This window comes from Amphiprion ocellaris, chromosome 12 (assembly GCF_022539595.1).
Source record: "Amphiprion ocellaris isolate individual 3 ecotype Okinawa chromosome 12, ASM2253959v1, whole genome shotgun sequence".
Classification (NCBI taxonomy): domain Eukaryota; kingdom Metazoa; phylum Chordata; class Actinopteri; family Pomacentridae; genus Amphiprion; species Amphiprion ocellaris.
The window spans coordinates 14,899,035-14,925,224 of record NC_072777.1 but is presented as its reverse complement, the minus strand read 5'-3'; the positions used below and the strand labels follow the sequence as shown (position 1 = coordinate 14,925,224).

The 26,190-nt window shown below is 38.2% G+C and overlaps 2 protein-coding genes across 3 annotated transcripts in view; one reads left to right on the top strand and one right to left on the bottom strand.

Annotated features, from left to right (window-relative positions):
* Nucleotides 1-156: 156 nt before the first annotated feature.
* Nucleotides 157-7,371, bottom strand: arv1 (ARV1 homolog, fatty acid homeostasis modulator). The gene is made up of 5 exons (XM_023264381.3): nucleotides 7,215-7,371; nucleotides 6,635-6,754; nucleotides 4,908-5,061; nucleotides 4,146-4,370; nucleotides 157-1,367 (listed from the first exon to the last, which is right to left on the bottom strand). The coding sequence occupies exons 1-5, from the start codon at nucleotides 7,308-7,310 to the stop codon at nucleotides 1,243-1,245; spliced, it is 720 nt and encodes a 239-aa protein (XP_023120149.1). The 5' UTR covers nucleotides 7,311-7,371; the 3' UTR covers nucleotides 157-1,242.
* A 1,280-nt stretch (nucleotides 7,372-8,651) lies between these two features.
* ttc13 (tetratricopeptide repeat domain 13) overlaps nucleotides 8,652-26,190 on the top strand; it is a 38,700-nt gene continuing 21,161 nt past the window's right edge. For both annotated transcript variants that reach the window (XM_023264387.3, XM_023264386.3), the window contains exons 1-11: nucleotides 8,652-8,860; nucleotides 10,184-10,278; nucleotides 14,337-14,412; nucleotides 14,498-14,568; nucleotides 14,717-14,782; nucleotides 15,580-15,672; nucleotides 17,976-18,092; nucleotides 20,146-20,256; nucleotides 24,890-24,972; nucleotides 25,133-25,274; nucleotides 25,418-25,592. In XM_023264387.3, the coding sequence (XP_023120155.2) occupies nucleotides 8,692-8,860; nucleotides 10,184-10,278; nucleotides 14,337-14,412; nucleotides 14,498-14,568; nucleotides 14,717-14,782; nucleotides 15,580-15,672; nucleotides 17,976-18,092; nucleotides 20,146-20,256; nucleotides 24,890-24,972; nucleotides 25,133-25,274; nucleotides 25,418-25,592 (1,198 nt within the window). In that variant the 5' untranslated portion in view covers nucleotides 8,652-8,691. The remainder of the gene's footprint in view (nucleotides 8,861-10,183; nucleotides 10,279-14,336; nucleotides 14,413-14,497; nucleotides 14,569-14,716; nucleotides 14,783-15,579; nucleotides 15,673-17,975; nucleotides 18,093-20,145; nucleotides 20,257-24,889; nucleotides 24,973-25,132; nucleotides 25,275-25,417; nucleotides 25,593-26,190) is intronic.

The following is a 26,190-nucleotide window of genomic DNA, read 5'->3' as shown; positions in this document are numbered from 1 at the left end:
ATGACAGCAGCTTGGCGTTGGACATTTTCTACTCTGTCTTCAGGCTGCAACTGGACAAAACAATGCGATCAGTTGAAGTTTTAGTATTGAGTTTCGATTCCACATGATGTTTGGAATGTCATTTCTGTGGCTCTGCCTTCACAAAAGTAAAGAATATACAAGGAAAACAGAAAATATTTCATTTAATTTGTTTCTCATGATAATGCTTAAAAAAACATATTAGAGCTAAACAACAACATTTGTCTCTTGTCTTGGTTTTAAAATCTTAGAAGTGGAATGTTGGAGTGTTAATCAGACAAAACAAATGTGAAAATGTCACATTAGGTTCTGGGAACATGTGAATGACATTTTTCACATTTTTCTGATGTTTTATAGAAAAAATGGATGTTTTAGTCACTGATGAAAATAATCAGCAGTTGCAGGCATGGTAATGTCAAGACAAAATACAGATTACAGGCTGCAACTTTAACCTCAGCAGCTCCTTTTTTATCACAAGCACATGTCAAGGAGCTTTACACACAGTAATAAATGACTAGAAAATCTTGAAAAAGTCTGCTTCACTCTTTCCTGTTTAAACTCACATTTTAGCCTGTGGCTGTATATTTAAGTGTGCACATGTGTGTGTGTGTGAGAGGGAGAGAGAGTTTAGGTAAGAATCTCACTGATGAGCTAAAGAATGTGAGGAGTGCTGCCTGGGTCGTACCCAAACAGAGCAGTAGTTATTGTCAGACCTCAGGCTCTGTGTTTGTGTCGTTCCTAGAGAGCAGCAGAGGAACTAGAGCATGTTTAACGGTAACTTGGATCAGGGTATGCTTGCGTGCAATTCCTCTTTCCTGGGACTTTTTTAATAAAATATGCCAGTATTAAAAATCTCCCTCGAATCTTCACTTCTCTGTGAAGAGTACAGAAAAATAGAAATAACATCTCAGGTCGAGCAGCATCACGATATCTCAGCCTGCAGCCTTTTCATGAAGCTTTTACTTTGACCTTTTACGACGTAGTATCAGTCACATAAGAAGTGATGCATTTCATGATTTTAGGTGGTTTTACATAAAGAGAAACAGATGCTTGGCAAGAGCTGCAACGAAAAAATAAAACACTAAAAGGGGAACTTGAAGAATTCCACTCCAAAAGTGGAATTTCCCTCCTCCAGTCCCACATGTGCAAAGTCCATGAGGCTTATATCCACAATGACTTGTTTATCCCTGAGATAACAATTCAGTCTCATGGTTCAGGCATTCATTAAAATGTTAGCATGTCTTGGACACTGGATGAAAGCTTCTTACAGGCCTGAGCAGCACAGGTCTCTGACAACAGACCCAAACAAACTGCCATCAGTGACAGACGTCTGCTGCTGTTCAGGATCACTGCAGAGGAAATGGAGAGACAAAAGATAATAATTACAATTAAAACTGCAAGCAGTGTTGAATGGGTCCTAGTCACGCCGCCACAGAAACACTGTTTGATGACAACTCACAATTTTCTCTGTAAATCATCATCAGTGTCCTAAGCTTATGTCACCACATTTGAGGTTAATATGCTCAACCGGCTAACAATAGTACATCAAAGTGAAAAACATGTCCTTTCCATTTGCCAGCAGGTGGCACTATGGCTGAATGGATATTGGCACATGGATATCATCAGGGCAGGACTCTGATCAAACATGTAAAGTTTGAGGCAGATAGAGCACGTACAGGGGAGTTAGACAGCACTTCCTGTTTCGTGGCAAAGCATCAAAGTTCAGTGGGCCGCCATGGCGACACCCTTTGGCTGTTGCAGAAGATTTTGATAAATTTTCATCATTAAAGTCTATTGTATATACTGGCCAAATTGAGATCTCTTGGAGTTACCTGCTATAAGGATTTACCCCCTGACAATGAGCAAACACAACAAAAAATCTCACAGTTACTGCTAAATGGTGGACTACTGTTGGGTTTAGGATATGGGTGCCACTGACTTTTTTTGTGTACCCTGACATGCTGCATCTGCCTACCAAATTTCGCAAATGTAGGTGAAACATCCTGGCCGTAATTGATGTTACAAACGCTGCAGGGGCTGCTATGGAGCCATTTTTCCACATACATGCACAAATCACATAAAACATCTGATTTTTCACCTGTTCTGATGTGTGTGCAAATTTTCGTGAGTTTTTTTAGCATGTTTAGGCCCTCAAAAATGTGATTCTTTTGGGTGAAAAATAATTCCTTGCATTCCAATAGGGTTGGAATGCAAGGACACACACTGTCACTGCTTGGGCCCTACATATCAACATTTTGGTTTCAGTGGAAATCTAAAAACTTGCTGTATGTTAACCTTTTGAAGGCTAAAAGGGGTTTGTAAGGAATGCTGTCTTTAAAAAAAAAATCTGCAAAATGACACTATTCTCAGAGCCAGAAAATTGCCAGATTTCCAACTTTCTGTTGGTCCCTGAACTACTCATCTGTGATGTGCCATTCCATCAGGAAACTTGCCCATATGTAGGTTTAAAATTGTGATATTTCATCAAAATCACTCTATTCTACATGTATTACATTAATAAATCACCAAAAATGAACCATTTGCATTAACCAGATTATGTAAAAGGCTACAAAATTCTGCACTACTTGGTACAGCTAAGAAGCTTTTATTAGCTCAGCTGTGACCAACAGTAATGTCTCAAAAAATTAGCCTTTAGTAAGAAAAAATGGGACTATATTAAAAAAAAACTGATTTGAATTTACAGGGGTAGACAAGCCGTATGTTACGATACAGCAAAGTGTAAAATCTGGAATTATCAAGGGAGTATTTAAACCTGTTTTTAACAAACCACCATGAAGCACATCCCTACCAACTGCTATGTAATAAAAGAAGAAGCAAGTGTAGCGTGACATTAGTAGAAATAACTTTAAATAGACAGACACAACAATAAAGCAGTTGAAAGGCAGGCTGCACTGCTCCGGTACACTTGCCCTCAAAATATACTAGAACTTCTTGGTTATTAATACTGATGTAAACAAAAGGCTCATCAGAGCACCAGACCATAAATCAGCCAACAACATGTCATTGTTTGCTGCTCACAGTCTAGCAGCTAAATACAGTGAGCAGCTTTCTTTCCAGGGATTTAGTTGTTGAAGAAATAATTACGCAAAACAAGAAGCAAAACCTTTGTGTTATGTAAGATATGTTCTCTGTGGTCAGGAGCGCAGGAACAGGGAGATTTTCTCAAACAAAGGCAGTGTAAATTGCCACCTGCTGGTGCTGTAAAAATATTGTTTGAAGAATGTCTCATGGGATGTGGTCTGTTCAGTTCAAACGTTACTCCTAATACCTCCTAAAGTTTTGTTGTTTTTTTTCCCATGGTCATTATTGAATGAACTGAAAATGTCTTAATCAAAAAAACATAAAGACATTAAGATTGGTGTGACATAAAAGCTAAAAACAGAGAGAAACAGATCACCTGGCAATGATTTAGAGGTATATTTTAGTCCTGAACAGAATCAGACTGTGCTAAACACTAAGCAAGCTGACTGTAGGCATGAGAGTGAAATCAGTCTTCTCTAACTCTCTGTATAAACATACACTAATGTTCAAAAGTTTGGTGTCACCTGGACAATTTCATGTTTTCCATGAAAACTCACGCTTTCAATTATGCTAACATAATTGCACAAGGGTTTTCTAATCATCAATTAGCCTTTCAACACCATTAGCTAACACAATGTAGCATTAGAACACAGGAGTGATTTCTTTCACATACTGAACACTGGTGCATTATTATTACTCTTGATCCACAATTGCATTGGTAAAATCCTTTAAAAGCTCCTACTTTGCTGATTTTTTTTCTTCTTACCTGAAAAGTAACATTTTAAAACATTCAATCTGTCTATAGAAACAATGTCAGTGCTACTCTGTATGATGATAAATGGCTTTTAGACAAATTTTCCCAGTAGGAAATACTTTCACATGAAGTTGTGCAGCGAGTTTGTAGATTGTAAATGGGGGGAAAAGGGGACATCATTGCTGCTGAAATGTAACAAATAAAATAAATGACATTAATTCCCACTGCACTGGGGAGGAGGCAGTAACCTCAGAGGTATCTCAATATCTGGGCAAACAAAAGCAAAACCATTTGAATGGCTAGATACCATGAGACGATTTGTATTTCTCACCTCTGATGGCCTGTGAGTTCGAGGTGAGCACGAACAGTTTGATGAGGCCCAGACACAGTGGAGAGTAGTCGTGTTCCCAGATGACTGCAGGGATGAGCAGCACTTTGCCGTAGCAGGAAAGCAGCAGAGCTTTGAGGAGCAGACTGAGCTCTATAGCCCCACCCTGAATACAACCAACCCACACCCAAAGGAACCACAGCACACTGCCACAGAATGCTGAGAGCTCTGCAGAAAGACATAGGCAATGACCACATGATTTACTTTATGATCACTCAGTAAGTACAAAAAATGTATCAATGTTGAATACGTTTATCATGACGTTTAAATATATCGAAAAATATCGAGCATTCTATCATTTCAGCTATTAAAATGTGATGACTGTGTTTCATAACATGATAAATATATTTTTTTTGATTGTTCATTCATGAAAACAAACCAACCTAAGGATGTCTTGTTGGGCTCTGTAGCCTTCTGGCTGGCATTTTTCACTATTTACCAACATCTTACACAAAACAAATCATTGACAAATTGGAGAAATCAAAAGCAGTTTAGTCGGTTATGAGAATACAATTTACTTACAGGTTCAACAAAAAGAATAATAGAGTGATAAAAAGTTTTTCATTCATGTATATGTTCAAGAACTTTCTCTGTGAGAAAACAGTGGTCACATGGCAGGAATGTTTCAGCCTGGTCATGTAAACATTTGTGTGTTCCCAGCTCATGTGATCCATGCTAACACAGTCATATATCTTCTTATCTTACCAAGAGCAGCCAATCCAAACATGCCATAGAACTCCCATTCCTTGGTGTATCTGATGATGTCGGCTGGGTCACTGCTCTGCTCTGAGCCATGGAGCAGAGACCATCTGAGGTAGGCCTCACACAGCAGGCAGAACACACATAACTTCCAGTGGATCTGAGAGAACATGTACAAACATATACATGCTATATACCCAGACAGAAATTCATGACAGCACTTGTATGAGCTACATCACAAATGGAAAAACAATCGGAGTCATTCTGTAGCTCTGTAAGTTAATTATCATGTAGGTGTCTAGAGCAGTGTGCCAACTATACTGATCAGTCACAACTTTATGACCACTGACAGGTAAAGTGAATAACACCGATCATCTTGTTACAATCCGATGTTCTGCTGGGAAACCTTGAATCCTGACATTCATGTGGATGTTTGGCATGTACCACCCATCTAAACATTGCAAGGTAAGTAACCCTCAACCAACATATCAACAGCAGTCCTTGATGCCAGTTTCCACCCTCAGCAGGACAATGCACCCCAACTCACTGCAAAAACTGCTCAGGAGTGGCCCGGGGAACACGACAGAGCTATGGTTCCATACTCCCCAGATCCAGATCTTATTGAGCATCTGTGGGATGTAGCAGGATAAGCCTGATCTAGATAGGTCCCACCCTGCAATCCATAAGACCCACAAAATTCACTGCCACCATCCCGGTGCCACAGGATATCCTCAAAGGTCCTGTGTCCATCACAATACTAGGCAGGTGGTCATACTGCTGTGCCTGATCGGTGTATACCATTGGTTCGAGGGAAGCTGAAAGTTTTTTTCTTTTTCGTGGTCAGAAAAGACAGGTACAAGCAAGCAAGTTTAGCTTTCATTTACCACTGTTCCTTTTAAAAAGAATATGAATGAGAAAAAAGATGAAAAGTAGCCACAGCTGCCGGCTTTCAACAAGTTGGATTAGAATTGTTTTTGTTTGATTGGTGGTTGGTATTACAAAACTTAGATGTTTTTTTCTGATCTTTAAGTTAAAGTCAGTGAGGTTTTTGATATTGCCGCAACCCCAAATCGATAGTGATGGGAGGAACAGTAAACATGTTAAGGGTCAACTGATGTGTATTTTTTCCTTTTAGGGCTGATATTGATACCAGCTACTGGTACTCACAGAAACAGATAACTGATATGTAAAGTGGTCTGTGGTGACCACAGACAGAGAGCCTGCTACTTCAGAGTCAAAGTAGCACTTTCATTAATTAATTTCCGTATTTTGAGAGAATTAGAAAAATGCTGAATATCTAACTATCCACTGTGCTGATAAATAAGTAAACCCCTAATGTATGCAAGCATAAAATTAAGTGTTAAATAAAGCATTAATATAAAGAGAGTTACTGATGAACTGCCGTGATGCATGTATTATACATCAGTAAAAAAATATTTTTTCGCATAAACCGTAAAGGTGAAGACACAGAAAACTAGACACAGATGGGAAATACCACCAAATGTCAGTATTTTAGAGACCCCTACTCTTCAAGAAACATAAAAAACATAAATCATGTTTTCATATGAGATAACTGTTGTTCAGAGAAGGCAAGCTCCCCGTGTCTCTCCTGTAGTTTCCACCCGGGTCCAGATCATGCACAAATCCTTACAAAGCTGTAACACCTGGGTCAGATAAGACTATTATCACTTGTACACATTCACAGTAATCTTAAAACGATAAATGTTACTTACATTCAAGCTTGTGTTGAACAAAATGTGTCTAAAAGCCTGTGTCTTGCACAAAATGGCATCGATGAGGATGATAACAGGGTCATATTCAATATACTTGTCCACTGGCTTTTGGCAGGACTCCTGTAGACACAATGTTAACACTTAGAACTACTTTATGAAGTGCTGCATCCAGGCTGTTTCAGTGTGGTTGCTAGGGGGTGATATTAATAAATATTATTATTAGATACAAATCAAAGAGGTGATATTCTAAGTTGAGGTTGTTGGTAAAACAGTACCACTACACTGTTTGTTTGAATCTTTTGCTACCTTCAACCACTGACAGTCCTGTCAGTCCTGATGCTACACACAGGTTCACCTGGAACCAAAAACACTGCAAACAACATACCAAAAATAATAAAAAGACATCGACTAAATCACGAACTTATCAATATACAAGTAATGCTGATAAAAAATAATTTAGTTTTACGAAATGGATAATAAACTGTGTTTGTAGCTCTCATCTATAGACTGAACTGTCAGCTAGCATCCGCGACATACACAGTAAACGGTATAAAAACCAACATGTTACCACTGAACTTACACATATGGTTATTTTCAGGATCCCGTTGCTGTAATCTCTGTGGAGCTCCGTGGCTTTTTCGTTACATTCAACACACCTAAAAACTTCTTTCTCCATCCTGTCACCTATGAGCAGCTAACAGCAACATGCTAACACAACAACCAGTCAGACGGTGTCATATCCCTCCGCCTTCAAAATAAAAGTATAGATTTGTTGTCCTCGGGTTGACGTTTCCCTCTCACATTCTCTCTTGCTGCATGTTTTGTAATGGAGCCTGGTTTTTAACTAAATTTTTTCACCCTTTTAACATTTTAGATTTTTTTGTGGCACTAAATTACTGCAATGTTATACTACAGAGCAGTTATAATCTATACTGTATTGAGTGGTATAATTTAACTAACTACATTAACTGTACAATTTCCAGCTACTTGCACTTTATCTCAGTTTCTACATTTATCAAAACTTCATATTTCTTGAATCGCATTTACATTTACACCATTGCCAGTGTTACTTGTGATTTAACAGACTTTACACACACACACACACACACACACACACACACACACACACACACACACACACACACACACACACACACACACACACACACACACACACACACAAAGGCTATGGTGACCTTAAAAAACATATGCAATTGTTTCCTGTAACACTACAGCAACAGTAGAGTAGCGAAAATTCGCTCTACCTAACCTTTTGGCACAACATGAAAATCAGCTCACACAATAATGCACTACTGATATTAATCTTGTATCAAAGCACAATAAAATAATTTTATTTCTGATATTTTAAGTATGCTTGAAATCATCTGTGCATGGTGAAAGGTCCTTTACGGTTATAAAGGATGGATGGATGATGTATGGATGATGGATGGATTTCTATAAAAAAATATGGAGATATCTTGCATTCTCATGCATCTGCAGCAACATATTTATTATTATATTCCTCGTTATATCTATGTACCTACATCTGTAACTATGTAATACTATTATATTACAACAACTAACACTGGATCACTTGAAGAATGAAGGCTTTAAGATCTATTTTATTTATAGAAAATCACTTTGTTTTGCATGCAGTGGTTTTATATATATATATATATATATATATATATATATATATATATATATATATATATATATATATATATATATATATATATATATATATATATATATATATATATAGTGTATTTGATGTAAAGAGAATCGTTTTTGTGGGTTTGGTAAATGACTGGAGAGGGAATTTATTTTGTTTTATGGTCTACTTTAGTTTTTTTTTTTTTTAAATATGAAGGAAACCATGTAGCTTGACGCTGGGCGAGCCGGTTGGTCCGCCGCAGAGAATGTCGGGAGGTGTAGTATTTCAGTCCTCTCCGGCTGCTTCTTGTTCGCTTCCCGTAGATTCGCGCGTGAGGGGGGCGTGTTGTTCGGGTCTCGCTGCAGCAGCTTCCTCTGTGGCGTCACACATGTAGCACAACATGGCCCCCGCCAGCCGGGCTGTTGTTGTGGTAGCGCTCTCACTGCTCTACCTGTGTCGGGCGATAATCTCCACCGAGTACTTCTCCACTCTCACTTTGTTCAACAATGAGCTCCACAAGCAAGGATGCAGCTCACTGTCCGAGTGGGAGGACTACGCTGCCGACTGCGGTAAAGTGTCTCTTCTCGCTCTTATTTTGCCACGTCCTCCCTGATAAAACTGTCACGGTGTAACCCGGTTAGCCGCGGCGCTCACAGGCTAACGTTAAGAAGCTAGTAACAACAAGCGGTGACAGCCCAGCAGAGATAACTAAGTCAGCTCCTCTTTTCTCGAATGGGCTTTGAAGCCCGACTTCAGAGAACGAGAGTAGAGACACCGGAGTGGGAGTATTTTAAGGTGTAATTCACAGTAAGGAAACTTAGAGTACTCGCTCTACGGCAAACTCACTCCACAGACTGTACATTTTAGCTTGTCCCTAAAGGTCTACACCAAACTCCAGTCAACAAACGCGCATTTTTTGGTGTTGACTTCCTCAGCAGCAACATTTCGTATTCTACCGACCATAACCCAATATTTTTCTGGTTAAACTGGACTTATGATGGATTCTGTGTGTAACTGATGTAGTTGTACTATATTGTAGCTGTTTTGACACCTTGTAATTGAGCTTTTTAGTAGAAGAGGTCACAAACATGCCAGTTAAACTGGCTGTACAAGTTCTGTAAAGATCTGTTCTGCTTCACTTAACACATGCACTGAAGATATATTCTTAATAATGTGTGCCATATCTGAAAGCACCACAGCACTGTCGCTTGTGTTAGTTTTTGCTGCCTCTCAGTCAGGTTCTGGCTACGATAAAAAAAAAAAAAAAAAAAGGCAAGTCAAATCCTTTTACTTTTTAATTTGCATTATTTAAAAGGAACATGGTGCTCACTGTAATAGCAGTAGTTAGTAAACTGAGCAATGAGGTCACCATGATGGATGTCTTTCTTTAAATTGACTGAGACAAGCAAAACTGCATGTACTGTTTTATTGGTCATCCAGTTTTTAAAATGTAATACCGCTTCAAAGAGTCAAGATTTTAATTGAACTTAATGTGTGGTTCTCTCTACAGTATGATAAACGAGAATTATGGTTGGTAATGTTTTTGAATTATCAGTGCAGCTGAAAACCTTCAAAGAATCTAGCATTATTTTAATTCTAACATTGCTTTTTGGTCTCAGGAGCTGCAGGGTGCTATTCAGACCACATTGCTAACATGCTTCGATGGTTTGGAATCCACTGTGAGAAGGGTCAGGCCTGCTTGACTTCTCAGACATTTTTTTCCTTGGAAATTTTACTCAACTTACCAACTTGAAAGATTAATGGCCTGGTGAGATGGGAGTGGTTTAGAACAGCCAAACTGTAGAAGGAAATATCTTGTTACGTACTTACAATGGCCATATATTACCTATTGTGTTTCCCATCATAAATGCTGTCAGTGTTTGTCTTTTCAGAGTCTTCGATTTTACAGTTGGAAGACCCCGACTGCGAGGAGGGAAGCAACCCGCCATGCGAGTCAGTCTTCTCACTTAATGCAGAGAAGATTCTGGTGAGAACTCACACTTATCAGATGTGGACACAGCCATGCCTGTAACCGTTTCTTGTAGAATAAAAACATTGTGTTTAGTCAAACTATTCTGTGTGGCAAGACAGTTACCAACTACAGCGGTGAAACCTCTGATAATTCTTCCATTTTGTTTATTAATTTTTCGTTCTAAGTATTGTTGAGACATTCCACTGTGCTCATGTTTTAGTTTGACACACTTCCACTTTTCTGATATTTTCTGAGCAAGTTACAGAATCCTATTATTTACACAACATAAGTGCAAATACTAGACAAACTTGCTGCATGCATACCAAAGATAAATAAGCTGAAAAGAATGAGGTTTCAAGCCTGTTGCACCTCAGATTGCTGGGTTTGGTTGGGTGTGAAGAACACTCCCACATCACTGCTGCAAGGCGAGAATCCGTGGATGCCATTAGTATCTTAGTAGTTTCATCCTTACAAGTGCAAAACACCCTGTAGGGTACAAATTCTAATGGATTCAAGGATATGGCTGCTATCGTTTGTCCATGTGCTGGCGCACTGACTTTGTCATTTTGATGATGTTGCTACTGTTACTTGTTATGTAAGGCTATCTGATAATATAAGCGGGGCAAGTCTTTGCCTTGTCATTTTTCTTGTTGCTGCTTTGGAAACCTAAAATGCTGCCACAAGCAACATTTCCATGCTGTCAAATTTGCATACTATAATGACATTATGGCGCCGGCCTTCTCCATTTTGGATTACACAGTAAAAACAATGTGACACTGTCAGACGGAGAGCTAAAAGTAGCCTTTTAATGCAATACAATGAATGTTTGATTAGAATTTGGCGGATTTTGCTTATGCGTTCTGCAGCTGTGATTCAGATTGTTTTTATTTAAACACTTTGTGCTCATTTTGGACTGGAAAATGAAGTCCTGCACCTCTGTGGAAACAACACAACAATGGCTAGAAGTAGAGAGAACCCAAAAATGTCTTTTGTGCAAGATGACATATTTATGATGTAGTAATATAGAAATGATATATATATATATATATATATATATATATATATATATATATATATATATATATATATATATATATACACACATATATATAACATGAAAACTGAACATTTATTTTTTTTTACAAAAACAGGAAAAATCTGAAATCATCATGTACAACAGTTCACAGCTGTTCCTAATACAGGACAAAACGGCAGCTGAACATACTATAGATTTTTTTAGCCTTTTACATTTTGACTTTATTTCAATCTTCGTCTCCTCTCTACTCTGTCTGCAGTTGACCTGAAAAGTCGAAGAATTTTTGCGACATGACTGTTGGTTGCAACTGAGTCAGTCATGGCTTCAAATAAAGCGAAGAATTTAGTTTTTGATGGGATCGAGTAGAAATAGCTTATTTTCGCAAACCTATTAAATGAGACCGGATCTTGATGAAATAGTCCGATTTTAAGGTTAGATTTTATACATTTTCCTAAAAAAAAAAAAAAAAAAAAAAAGACCATCATACATGATTAGTTCAGCGACCAACCTAAAGTTGAAAATCCCATGATTCTTTTGGTTTTTACAGTTTCTGGCTCTGATTAATGATTTAATCTTGTTTTTAAAAGCCCGCTGGCAGGCTTTGGATTTTCGAGGGTTCAAATCTAATTACACAGTTCACATTGAAATCTCTTCCATTCCTGTATTTAACTGAAAACAAAAAAATCTATCTGTGGTATTTGAATGGACTTTTTCTCTCTTCTGTAGGGCTTCATTTCTCAGTGTAACCTCGAGATGTACAGGAAAGCTTGTTAAAAAGCATTTAAATCAGTCTCATGGAACTTTTGTCACCCTTTTTTGGCAGTGAGGGTAATTTCACAAATGCTGCTATTGCATAGCTACAGTATATTCGCCTCATTTATTTTTGGTCTGCAGCAGCAGAAGCTTTTCTTGGATGATTCCAGGGCTTTTCCACCATAGGTCTACAATAGTCCATCGCTGCACCTGATCCCCTCTTTACCTCTTTGAAACTGGTCATTGCATGGTACACTGTTATAATGACATTGATAGGCTTAATCTGCACTATGTAAAACCATTTGAGCAAGGGCTTGTATATAGCATTTATTTATATACAAAAGCCTCTCTTCAGGTTTAACTTGCCAAAATATATTAAAACAAATGTTTATATAAATATATATTGTATTAAAAATGTTTTTCTGCTATACATAATTATCAAAAGTATCTATGTATACAGTGCTTAACAAATGTATTAGACCACCTGTCATAAAAATGAGAAAACACAAATATTTTAGAAATCAGTCAAAACTTCTTTCAAACTAAATTGTATTGTTATTTATTAGGAAAATAACAAACTGGAACAGCTAAACAGTCCTTGTCCACGTATATTAACTAAAGATCTTAATATTTTGCATGACCCCTTTTGGCCCTGATAACAGCTTGCATTCTTGTTGCCATTGTTTTTATGTACTTTCCAACAGTCTGTTTTGTTATTGAGTTCCAAATAGTTTCTAGATGTTCCCAGAGACTTGCTTTGGATGAAACTTTTGTGTGATCTATTTTTGAATTCAATAAATCCCAGATCTGTTCAATGGGATTCAAGTCTGGACTTTGATTTGGACAGTCCATCGGTTCCAGTACTCCAAATGCCTTTTTCTTGGTCAAGTAGTCTCTGCACTTTGAAGTATGTTTGGAGTCATTGTCTTCTTGGTATATGAACCCACGGCCAATCAGGTTCAATCTAGAAGGGATTCCAATGATGCACGAAGATGTTGTGTTAGGTCTTCTTGTTCATGGTACCATGGATTTGAACTAATTTGTCCATGACGTTTCCACAAATGGAACTCCATACTATAATGGATTCTCCACCGTGTTTCACTGTGAATCAGTGCGTCTAGCATCAAAAAGTTCTTCAGCTTTTCTGCGAAGAAAAACATGACGATGCTGACTGAAGAGTTCAAACTTGGACTTGTCCGCCCAGAGTACCTTCTTCCAGTCATCTACGGTCCAGTGTTTGGGCTCCCTGGCAAATTTTTGGTGTTTTTGAATGTTTGTAGGCCTCAATAATGGCTTCTTACCAGCTATTTTTACCTTTAAGCCTTGTTCCTTCAGTTGTCTGCTTATGGTCATTCTGGAGACGTCCTCAGATTCTGATTTAAAATCATTAATCTCTGGTTGAAGCTCAGCAGTGGTCTTCCTTTTGTCTACAGTACTTCAAATCTTGAGGTGCCTGACATCTGCTTCAGTTAGCTTTCGTTTTCAGCCTCTTCCTTGGTGCATTTTGTAAGTACCAGTCTCTGTACTGGACTCCGATGAATGCTTGACCATGCTGTGAGAACACTTTGTCTTACTTTGGTTGTCTCAAAGACCATCCAGCATCATGAAGTGCTTTAATTTGGACTCCATCTTTCTCAGTGAATTCCCAACGCTTTGCCATTTTGAACAGGAGTGAGGAGTTTCAAACTGAATTCACGTTTTTATACCCAAATTTGAGCCAACACACTGGAATTCGTTGAGAAGTCAGATATTAATCAAGAATAACATACAACCACTAAAACAAATATTTCTGTTCAGGAATGCAAGCAAATAACTGTAATTTGGCACCTCAATCAAAAAATAGTAATGTGAGATAACAACAATACATGTATTTTAGCATTTAAGATTTCATTTTGATTGAAGAGTTTGCACATACTAGTGGATTAGCCACTGCAGAAACAAAAAAAAAATATTCTGGTAATCAGCAATACTGTTAATTTAGGGCAGCGGTAGCAAACACATTATACTGGGTCGTGGTCTAATAAGTTTGTGAAGCACTGTATATAAAATTAAAAAAAATAATAAAAAAAACTTTCAAGAAATGCCTAGAAACACAAGTTTCTTACCCATCAATACTCAAAGTGGTTTTTTTTGTGTGTTTCTTCCTCAACCAGTTAATTTTTCTTCATGCAGGAAACCCCATGTTTTTTTTTTTTTAAGCTCTGCATGTCTCTGCGGTCCCTTGATGTAAGTTTATCTTTTCTACTTTTTGTCTTTTTTTTCTTTCTGTCTCCATCTCTCACAGAACCAGGCCAAGTTGTTTATAGAACAGAAGAAAATCCCCTTCCCTGTAGAGAACCACAACACAAATGAAGAGCTTGGTAAGTTAGCATATTGCTTAAACCCAACACCTTATTTATGCCACAACAGTTCAGTTTTTATCACCATCATTTTCTCTCTTTGCAGCTATAGGTTATGTTCTGATAGGCAACGGTCTTTATGATGAAGCCATCAAACACTTCTCACTCTTATTACAGGTGCGTGTGCATCCAGCATGCTAAATATGCCTTTTGCAAAAATTCACTTAGAGCGAATATTTTAGAAATCTAGAAATTCTACTCAACGCGAAGCTATTTCTACGTGTCTTCTGAGAATGTTTTCCTGATATGTTGTTCTTTGATACAGAGTGACCCAGAGCTGGTCAGTGCCATCTATGGGAGAGGGATAGCTTATGGGAAGAAAAGTCTGCAAGTGAGTGATGAATGTACCTCCTTTTAATATTTTGTTTTATTTCTCCATATTATCCTTCTTGTAAGGTGCCACAGTAGGAAAGTTTAATTACTTATGTTCTTGCAAGTCATTAAAATACAATTAAACTGTGCCACATTGATTATGAGCAACTTTACTCTTTAGTTGTTCTTGTTATTTTTATTATTATTATTGTTATTTTCTGTTTCATTATGTGTCTGCAGGTCATTAAGAACACTGAAATAAAAGTAGTTTATTTAGAATTATGGAATTTCTTTCCAAAATAACATATCACTTCACATAGTGCTGTCTTTATCTGACAGCCTTTATTTACATTTACAGCTGAGTCTACATATCAAAACCACTCACTTTGAAACATATTTTAATTGGACTACTAATGAATTTCATGGAATTTTTGGTGCCAAATTGATCTCCAAATTAGGTTTAAAGCAAACTGTCCGTTTGCTCAAACCGCCACTGCATTTCGGCTGCGTAGGGAGTTGTAGTCTGTATGCATTTTTTGGATGCCTTTGCAGTTTTTTCGTCTCAGAATAAAAGGAATCCTGAATTTTGTCAACAGCAGCAGTTTCAGGTAAACACAGAATGACTCAGTGTGACATTGGATGAATGCAAATTCAACCTGCCAGGATGCTGCGGTTATGGAAGTGTGCCCTCCAGAAAAAGTTGGACAGCAGTTTTAGTTTCAGTACTTATTGGCTAGGTTCTAGTTTTGTGCACCATATATTAAATTTTATGTCAACAAAATGTATCTGTCTCCCCCTGTTGTGTCTCAATGCCAGGACATAAAGAATGCTGACCTGGCGTTGTATGAGCTCAACAGAGTCATCACCCTTGAGCCGAACTGGCCAGAGGTTTACGAACAGAGAGCAGAGGTGAGACGTGAACAGTGGAAAATGAAAGTGACTCAGTGCCAAGTGTAGTTTACTGGTGTTTCCTTCAGTAGTATCTTTTTAAAGTCCTGCAGCACACTGTAACACTGCAGCTGTTGGCAGCACTGCATATCATTTAGCTGAAACCATCACCAAATTAAGAACTTAGATGCCCTCATTCTTTTGGGCAGCTAATTTCTAAACATGGAACTGATTATTACTTGCCACTGTGTCTGATTAATTTTATGTTTGGTTGTGTATACAGCTCACTGTTACTCTGAATATCGTGATTTGTATACTCTGATAACATGCAAAGTTGTTTTCAGATTACATTCTGCGGACAAAGGGGAAGAGTGTGACAGAGTTTACACATTTGTTGTTGTTGTAGTATTGGGTAACTTTTAAGACACATTTAGCCACACTTTTAAAAATAAAAAAAACATTTAGCAACCAGCCTAGTAGGAGGAGCAGCTGTCATCAGCCAGACCGAGATGTAAATATGATGTGAATGTTCACTGATGCGTTCACACTATGACCAATTAATGATCCCTACTTGTTGGGGAAACTCTTTTGCTTTGTTCTCTAAATTATTTACTTACCTTATTTACCTTCACTCTTTGAGTTTCTTCTCAAACCACACAGATTTTATTATAATTATAATAATACATCTGTTGCATTTTAGCACCACGCTCTAAAATGAGAGGTTTTTGTAGATGCATATTTAGGAGATTGGAGCTGATTTAAACATGGTAATAGCTTCTGATGAAGCGGCTTCAAAAATCTTGCATATGTTACCATTTTCAGATATAGGATATGTAAAATTGTTGACTTCATTGATCTGTTGAAGTTATTAACAAAGTCAAATGTTCCTCATGGCATCATTCAGATGTACCCACCACAGTGACCCAAAGAGCCACAGTATGCATGCATGTGGACTTGGAAAATACATCAATTGATGTATAATACATAATAATGCTCCAATAAACAAAAGAATAAATCTAAACTAATAGCAGTTTATCAAACTGTGCATGCTGCAGGTATTTAATAAACTCAGAGGAAAGACTCCTACAAACAGCTGGAAGCAACAAGCTGAGCTACAGGTCCTGTTAACGTTTTGTCAAAGGCTGGATTACAGTCATTATTGGTGAGTCTCATTAATATGACTGACTACAGGTCATCTTCATCACAGTAAAATTTTATTGTTATGGACATTTAAATTTGTATTAGATGTGAAGTTCTAGAGCAGCCTGAATGAGTGAGGCTCACAAACTGTTTTGTGCTCTCTGTGATGCTTTTGACCGATTTTGGTAAAGGTGACATGTTCAGATGCCCTCAGATTGTTGGAAAGGAGTGCCTTTCAGAAAAAGAGCTTATGTGAATTGTTACGCTCAAGACATCACATATACAGTTCACATTTATATGTGGTAATCAGTGACAACATCTGGTACCTTTTGTGAGCTTTTGCTATCAGTGACTAGACGAAAAAGGCAATTCAAATTAACAACATACATATAAACAATAAAGTTTTGAAATTCCTTAAACAATCAGTGTTAAAAGTTACTTGCCCAAGAGAACAGAGATGACATAGAAAAATATACATATTGCTGTAATGCAAGTGGTAAGATAAGCAAAGTAAAGTTGGAGAACAGCATTAATAAGTTATATTTGGACACACAAGGGATCATTTGAGTTAGTGGTTCACCAAAATGTTCAGTTCTGTCCACTGACCACTATAAGGATTACATCCTCAGCTTGACAGGATCTTCTGCCCCCAGGTTTCATTCTGAGACTTTTTATAAACTGTTTGACAAATTGGAATATGCAACTAACAGAAAAACAGTTGACCAACTCTTTTATCTTTCGAAGACTACAAAGAATATGATATTGTATCTTTTATTGCAGTTATATTTTTGTAGAATCACACATCAGAAAACTCTGACACCATTGTGCATCCCAGAGGCCAAGTCAATAATCTCATTTGATTTAGAGTCCTTCTTCAATCCTATTATTCCACGTTATGCTATTTTTAAAACAAGAATGTGTCAGTTAACTCTGGAATTGCGCACTCCATCTTTTCCTGTAAAGTAATAGTCGTCGTCTTTAAAAGCAAGTACTGTGCAACTGAATGTCAATCAAACTTATCTTCAGCTGTAACAATCGAACTAGATATTCTCCTGTTCTACACAATAATAAACAAAAATTTAAAATTCCTAAAGACAGGACTTTTCCAATTACCAAATGAAAAGATTGATATAGAGTATGTTGTTGGACTCAGACATTATCGTTTGGTGTGTTTGTCTGTTTAGATCCTGTCTCCTCTGGGTCGTATCAGTGAGGCTCTGGGTGACTTGACCAAAGCCATCCAGCTGCAGCCCTCAGCTCGTCTCTACAGACACAGAGGAACTCTGCTCTTCATTTCAGAGGTTTGACTATCAAATGTGCCACATCTGCATGGTCATCAAAGTCATTGAAATAGATTTAAAGCTTTTGTGCTATACGCTGCCCGTCCAAAAAAAAAAAATCACCACCTGCATTTAACTAAACCAATGGGTATGAGCCTTCCATTGGATAATTACTGCAGTGATGAATATGTTTCAACTGCAACAACTTATTTAACCCTAGCTGATGCAGTGAGTAGCTTCTCATTTCTTAAACAGCCATGTTAGAAGACATATCCTGTGGTTGTAGAAAAGATGTTAATCTGTCTCAGAAGGGTGAAATTATTGGCCTGCATCAAGCAAAGAAAACAACTAAGGAGATTGCTAAAACTACTAAAATCTGGTTAGAACCATCCACTGCATTATTAAATTAAAACCTGCAGAATAGTGGGGATCCATCATCTTCGAGGAACAAATGTGGTCAGTCATGTGGTCCGATGAGTCCAGATTTACCCTGTTTCAAAGTGATGGGTGCATCACAGTAAGAAGAGAGGCAGATGAAGTGATGCACCCATCATGGCTTGTGCCTACCGTCTGTAGGGGCAGGGTTATGATCTGGGGTTGCTGCAGTTGGTCAGGTGCAGGTTCAGAAACGTTGTGTTCCCCAAGAATGAGGTCAGCTGACTACGTAAGTGTACTGAAAAATACCAGGCCTTTTCATCAATGGAGTTTTTCTTCCCTGATGGCATGAACATATTCCAAGATGACGATGCCAGGATTCATGGGGCTCACACTGGGAATGAGTGGATCAGGGAGCATGAGACATCATTTTTACATATGGATTGGCCTCCATAGTGTGAGGACCTCAGCCCCATTGAGAATCTTTGGGATGTACTGGAGAAGACTTTGCACAGCGGTCCGAGTCTCCAATCATCAATATAAGATCATGGTAGAAAATGAATGCAACTCTGGACAGAAATAAATGTTACGACATTGCAGAAGCTTATCGAAACGATGCCTCGCCAAATGTGTGTCATTCTCAGAGCTATAGGCAGTCCAATGAAAAATTAGACTGTGCAACTTTTTTTTTTTTTGGATGAGCAGTGTATAATTACGGTGGCTGAGAGGTGCAAACCAAATTTACATAATGCAAAACACTTTTACAACCTCCAAGACAAATTGACAAGCGACAAAGCACTTTTACAAGTCCAAAAACACTTTTACAAATCCAAATGTAACCGGAAAGGGAATGTCCCAACTCCGGGATTGAACCGGAAGTGACGACGAGGAGCGGCTAATGCACTCTGTCGGTCTGCTCTGCGCCATTTAAACACTCTAAAAACCGACCACACGAAAAACAAAACCGCGTCATTCGGTTCATATGTTCCCCACAAAACGGGCAAAACATCACCCGCTCGTTGTCCGTTGCATTAGCCGCTCCTCGTCATCACTTTCGCTTCAACCCCGGAGTTGGGACATTCCCTTTCCGGTTACATTTGGAGTTGTAAAAGTGTTTTGTCGCTTGTAAATTTGTCTTGGAGGTTGTGAAGTGTTTTGCATTATGTAAATTTGGTTTTCACCTCTCGGCCACCGTATATAATGCATCAGACCTTGCAATAATTTATTTGCTGCAACATAGATGGTATGCTTGACTTTTTATGTTGGGCATTAATAAAATGGTACAGACAATATACTGTTCAAGCCCTCTCATAATGGGGTGGCCGATAAATTATTTCATGGTCAGATGTGCTACATAGGTGACTGTGCTTCTGGGTCCCTGGCTGGCTGTAGACTCCCCCAGGTGCTTATTATACAATAAAACCATGAGCACAAAACACAGAAATGAAAGTTAGAATAATGACTCATTTCCTATTTATGTTCAGAAATCAGATTCTAAAGCAACAACCAGAATGTCAACAACTAAGAAATAGTTATCTGTTTGTGAACTTAAACAAAAAAGGGAAATGAAAGTTTCAAACCCATATTTCTTTTGATTCATTTTGCTGGTGCAAATTGAATAACAAAGTGTTAAATGAACCCTGCATATTTACACTTGTGTACCTACATGTGATGAATCTGTGCTTTGCCTTCCGTCCAGGACTATGTTGCAGCTATGGAGGATTTCCAGCAGTCTTTAGAGCTCAAGAAGAATCAGCCTATCGCTATGCTGTATAAAGGCCTCACCTTCTTCCACAGAGGCATGCTCAAAGTAGGTTGCTCAGTGCCTCATTATTCTTGTCTTTTTATCCCAGAAAGAAATTAATTTAGCTGTTTATGTGTTGAATATTAAAGTCTTTTTGTAGCGCAGCCGCCTCATTAGAGAGCCGACAGTGTATAATGAACACCTCATTTGTGCTTTCTGTCTTCATCAGCTCACATTAAATTACTAGAAGTGTTTTTTGATCTGTGAACATCACTAGAGACCTTTTGTTTACTGTAAACTGTCACAGCGAGTCTCATCTCACCGCTGGAATTATGACAGCTTTAGGTGCTTTGGGACATAGATCTACATTTGGATAATGTAAAAACATCTGCTCCTTAAAAAAAATGTGCGTCTTTGTTATCTACTAGATTTACAACCTGCAGTATTAGGACATAAATGGGAAATGAGATAAAGAGATTGACACAGTGTAATCAGTAAGGACACGGACTAAACTAAAGCTTATTGTTTTGCATGTGTACTGTGTGTTTAAGCAACTTTTTTTTTTGCAATTCTAATTAAGTTCAATACAAAGTGTTTGCTTTGGTAAAATTCAGCTTTGAGTTGATTATTAAGTCTGAGTCAAGTTTGAGAGGTGAACATATCACAGTACATGCTCTGTTTCTGTATTTAATGTGGCTTGCTGAGGGAAGAGGTTGCTGTGTCACACCACAGTTTCCTGTAGCTGTTTGCGGTGGAGGTACTCTGCCTTCACTAGTGCTACGGCAAACAGTAGCACATTTCCAACTTGACGTCTCAATCCCTGGTATGCGTTTATTAACAGAACCATTCTAAATATTGTTCCTTCCTATTTGTCTTGTCTTTTAACAAGAAAATATGAAAGTCACAATCTCCAATCTATGGATACTCTGCAATTTGTTGTCCCCAAAGTATGATCTGAGCCGGGCAAGAAAGCAGCTTCAAGCCCTTGTTATACTGGATGAGTTTAAAGCTTTGGTGAAGTCATTACAGTCTACCTTGTCTGTGTGCAAGTGTTATATGTGAGCAAGTTTTAATGCTGCTAATTTCATCTTAAAAAACAAAACCCCAGTGACCCTTCACAGTGCTGGCACATTAAAGGCCATATTTAAATAGATGGTGCTGTTGTTCAGCGCATTTACAATGAAAGCTTCTGTGAGTGCTAGGGCTGTCAACTAAATACATTTGTTGCCAAACATACTTGCACTGTGCACCATGAAGGAAGTGGATATTATTGATGTGTTAAAAGATGAAACGTCTAGACAAGATAATGCCTAACTGCCATTTATGTTGTCACTTTGATGTTGGTCCTGGCCTGTTCCACAGTGTTGCTTACACTTTTTTATGATGTGTCAGATTAAGTGGAATGCTTCTCTGCATGCAGGTTTTCAGCTGCACAGCTCAAGGGGTTTTGTGGCTGGTATTTATCACCTCTGTTAAACTGCTTCTAAATGATTTCCCGGGGGAGTCCCTCAGAGGCACCAATAGGCAGCAACAACAGAAGTACTCTTTATGTTTCTTGTTAATGTGATCATTGGAGAAGTGTGATGTACTCTAGGAGTGACTGTGTTTCATGATAGTGGATTCTGTTGCAGCAAGTCAACATAGAAACAAAGTCAACATTGCACAGTCTGTTTTTTATCAGTATAAACTGCTCCAAAGGCAATTCTTTTCTGTGATGAAGAAAATGTGTGAATAGTGTGAATATGTTGTTTGTCTGCTGATAGAGTTGATGCCCACTTTTTAACTTCTTGAATCATTTTGTAAAAATTTTAATACTCTTTTTTTTTGTGCCAAACAAAAGCGGCTCAGCTCAAACGACAGCAGTGTTCATCTATAGCTCACTCCAGACTGCATTATTTTAACAGTCATCAGATGGATTTCCATGTAACTCTGTACTGGCATTCAAAGCCCTTTAAAAGTTTTGGCCATCCACACACTTTCCATCTAATGTCACTATGAGGTTGATGTTTTTTCATGAAATATCTCAACAACTACTGGATGGATAGATATATTGGATGCCAATAAAATTTGCACATACTCTGGTCCCACATAGGGGTGGACGATATTCAAAAAAATCATATTGTCATTAGTTTGTCAGTTACTGCAATTGCAAAATGAGCCCTTTATTTTTCATTGGAAAAAATGACTGATTTTTGCTGCTGCAATGTTCCCTTATGTATGTAAAATGATTTGTAGACTGGGGCATCTCTGGAGCACCACAATGCTTCATTTATAATATTTTACCACCAAAAAATTACAGCTCCCGCAATTTGGATATTTCACTTAATTGTTCAGCTTCACAGGATGAATTTTAATAATAACTTTATGACAAATCCCTGCAAGAATTACATCATCATCTTCCACTGCACATTGTGCTAACTAGCTTGTATCATGCTTTTGGGGTTTTATCTTTCCTTTAGTCTGTTGTATAGCTGTTTTTTTGTGTATGTACAAGGTATGTAAAGTTACAAAGTCCAATGCAAAGGAGGGTATTCTCCCCCAATAACAACACTGCTCCTTATCTGCCTGAAACGCCTTGTTTGAAGTCCAAGCTTTTCTTTTTCAGATAACAAAGTAACACATTTGCAAACCACATGCCTAGTGGTTACTTTGGCTGCACCCTCCAAAAAAGAGTGGGCAGCTCATAGTCAGCCATTATTTACTAACAAGAGCTGCTTCTGCTAGGGATACCTCCCTATACCTAGATATCTGGAGGTACGGTACATGACTAATGTTGCCACATTTTGTTGGTTCATCTGGCCAATCAGAGCAGACTGGGCTTTTCAGGAGGACAGTCTTAAAGTGACAGGAAGTAAAAAGGAGTGTTTCAGATAGAGGGTGAGAAAAAGCCCTGTTACAATGTAAAGTAGGAGAATTGTTTTTTGAACATCAAAACATGTAAACATGTTCTGGTTGACCCCAAGATTAAAAGGATAAACCTGTAAATGTGCATAATCTGGCTGTTTAATTAGCAATGGTTTGCATGCTAAAATGCTAAAGTAAGATGGAGAACATTATTGGTTGATTGATCATTTACCCTTAACAATTTAAAAGTTTGAAATAGTATTAGCCAACAAGAAAAGCACTCAGAGAGCACAGTTCTCCGCCATGGCTGCTCAGTCATCGTATCATTTCCAACAGATGAAATCTTGAAAACATTCGTGGCTGAAATCACGGCACTATAGAATTTGGCCATTTAATATAGATGTATCCACAAACAAAATGACCTTGCGCTGAGTACAGGTGTGTGTTATGCATGTGTACATTATGTACGGATACTGGATCGCGTGACCTGAATATGTAGCGGGCGGCGGGAATTGATGAGACTCCGAAACACCCCTACAGTTTAATCAGTTGTTTTGTATCATTTTCAATGGATAGGTCCCGATAAGTTCGCAATGGTCGATTTGTAGTAGGATTGCAATAGTGATCATCATTACAAACTGCTTCTCCTCACCTTCAAGTCCATCCATAATCTTGCCCCCTCTTACCTTACCGATTTGCTCCTCCCCTACACCCCCCCCAGGAATCTCCGTTCCTCCCACACAAACCTCCTTTCCATCCCGCACAGGACCAGCCGGCGACATTGGGGGGACAGAGCCTTCGCCATTGCCGCCCCCACACTCTGGAACTCACTCCCCCATGCCCTCCGTGACTGCACCAACCTCACCACATTTAAATCCCTTTTAAAGACTCACCTTTTTAGATCTGCTTTCCTTAAGTGATTCTGTATTTTATCTTGAACTTGTTTTACTACCTACTGATTTTAATTAACAGTTTTGTTTTATCTTATTGTATTTTATGTACAGCGTCTTTGAGTTTTTGGAAAAGCGCTTTATAAATAAAATGTATTATTATTATTATTATTATTATTATTATTATTATTATTATTATTATTATTATTATTATTATTATTATTATTATTATTATTATTATTATTATTATTATTATTATCAGCACACAGCTGACAGAGTGTTCACTTGTCATAGTAACAGTGACGCCATGCCGCTATCTCACAATGATACAGAAATCTTTAACAAATCTGTGGATCCAGACTATAAGCCACATCATTGCCAAAATCGAATCACTTGATCCTTGTGTCATTTCTGATATTTCTGTGTTAGTGAACCAAGATCATCGTGGGGTTTAGCCAGCAACAGGGCACCATGACAGAGACTTCTGTTGTGATTAGTGGATTGCAGCCAGTGCTCTTGTTTCAAGACAAGTCTTTCCTTATTAGGACAACATGCAGGTTGGCAGCTATAACAAATCTATTTATGACAGGAAACTCACGTGTGAGTTTTGTAGAAAAAAAATAGACATTTGGGAAGAATGCTGTTTTTCATTCATTATAATGAATAATTGATTATTAATTACCAATGTTGCTCACTTTTGTTCTAGAAAATCATTTCAAATATACATTTCTAAGATTTGCACTATAACTGTTATACATGAACAACCAACTCTGCCCACACCTGAGTTACATTTTGGTGATGGGTATGCAAACTGCAATTCATAGACAAAATCTGGATACATCTGTTCAAGGTCTGAACCACCTGCTGAGTCAGAATTTTAGGTCTGTCCTCATGTTCCCTATTGCAGTTTCCTGTTACCTCTGTGTTGTCACTCTGTGTGAAAGGTTGTTGTTTTCCTCCATCAGGAAGCCATTGAGACATTCAAAGAGGCGTTGAAGTTGAAGTCTGACTTTATAGATGCCTACAAGAGCCTTGGGCAGGCATACAGGTACAGACACTGCAATGTTTTCTTTGAGTTTGAATTACTCTTGTAATGAAATGTAACTTCATGCATGAATAGAAAGTGTAATTTTTATGCAGTGGATTTACCGTTCCCATCTGCCTCACTAGCAGTATAAACATTGTTTCTCTATTCTTCCTTCTTCCAGAGAGTTGGGTGATTTTGAATCAGCCATGGAGAGCTTCCAGAAAGCTCTTATGTTGAACCAGAATCACATCCAGTCTCTCCAGCTCCGAGGCATGATGCTGTACCACCATGGCTCGTTGCAGGAGGCCATAGGAAACTTCAAGGTAGAGCCAACCACAGCGAATAAAGCAGCTGCAGACAGTCCTATCTAACTAATACTGTGCTGAAATCGTCCAGTTGCATTATAGTGTTAATGAATTAATATGCAGTAATTGTCTCATTTCCTTCTCTTCTTCTTGTCCTCCAGAGGTGTCTACAGTTGGAGCCTTACAATGAGGTGTGTCAGTACATGAAGGGGTTGAGCCACGTGGCCATGGGACAGTTCTATGAGGGCATCAAAGCTCAGACTAAAGTTATGTTGAATGATCCTCTGCTGGGACAAAAGGCCAGCTCGGAATACCTCAAAGTGAAATACCTCAGAGGTTGGTGGGCCTGTACTTACACACACAAACACATACACATACCAATAACTACAGTATATTAGATTGTTAATAAACAGTTAGTCCTTGTTAACATGTTGCATGTGAGAGAAATGGGTAGATTTAAAGACCTTTGACAAGGTTCCAACTTAATGGCCAGATGACTACATCGGAGTGTCACCAGACTGTGGGATACTTGCTTCTGACAGTTGTTAAAACGAGTGGCAGGGTTTTGAGGGATGCGCTGAAACAAGTTTGATGTACAGCAGCTTCAACTCTGTGCATATCAGACTGCTGCTAACATCATTGTGGCAGATACCACAGGGCGCCTTAATAGGGCTTGTAGAGTCTTGTAGAGGTGGAACCTGAAGGAATAACAGGCAAAGGTGTTTATGGTGTGACTGAAAAGCTTGTATTCATTCATGAGTCCATATGGCAGCTGCTGAGAATCTATGGTGAAATATGTTATACCAGACTTATTTATGTATTTATTTATTTTTTAACATGCAAGTTGGTTTCATAAGAATGTTTTTTTAATGGATTTTGTACTGTATCAGGTGGTTACATTTTAAATTCCATGCAACGTCCTTTTTTTCTCAAC

What these genes read in the sequence shown, in the direction of transcription:
- arv1 (XM_023264381.3), bottom strand. Translation starts at nt 7,310, where the DNA reads ATGGAGAAAGAAGTTTTTAGGTGTGTTGAATGTAACGAAAAAGCCACG. An exon ending in TCCTGAAAATAACCATATGT is followed by an intron (nt 6,755 to 7,214) that starts GTAAGTTCAGTG and finishes TTGTGTCTACAG; the next exon opens with GAGTCCTGCCAAAAGCCAGT. An exon ending in TGTTCAACACAAGCTTGAAT is followed by an intron (nt 5,062 to 6,634) that starts GTAAGTAACATT and finishes ATGTTCTCTCAG; the next exon opens with ATCCACTGGAAGTTATGTGT.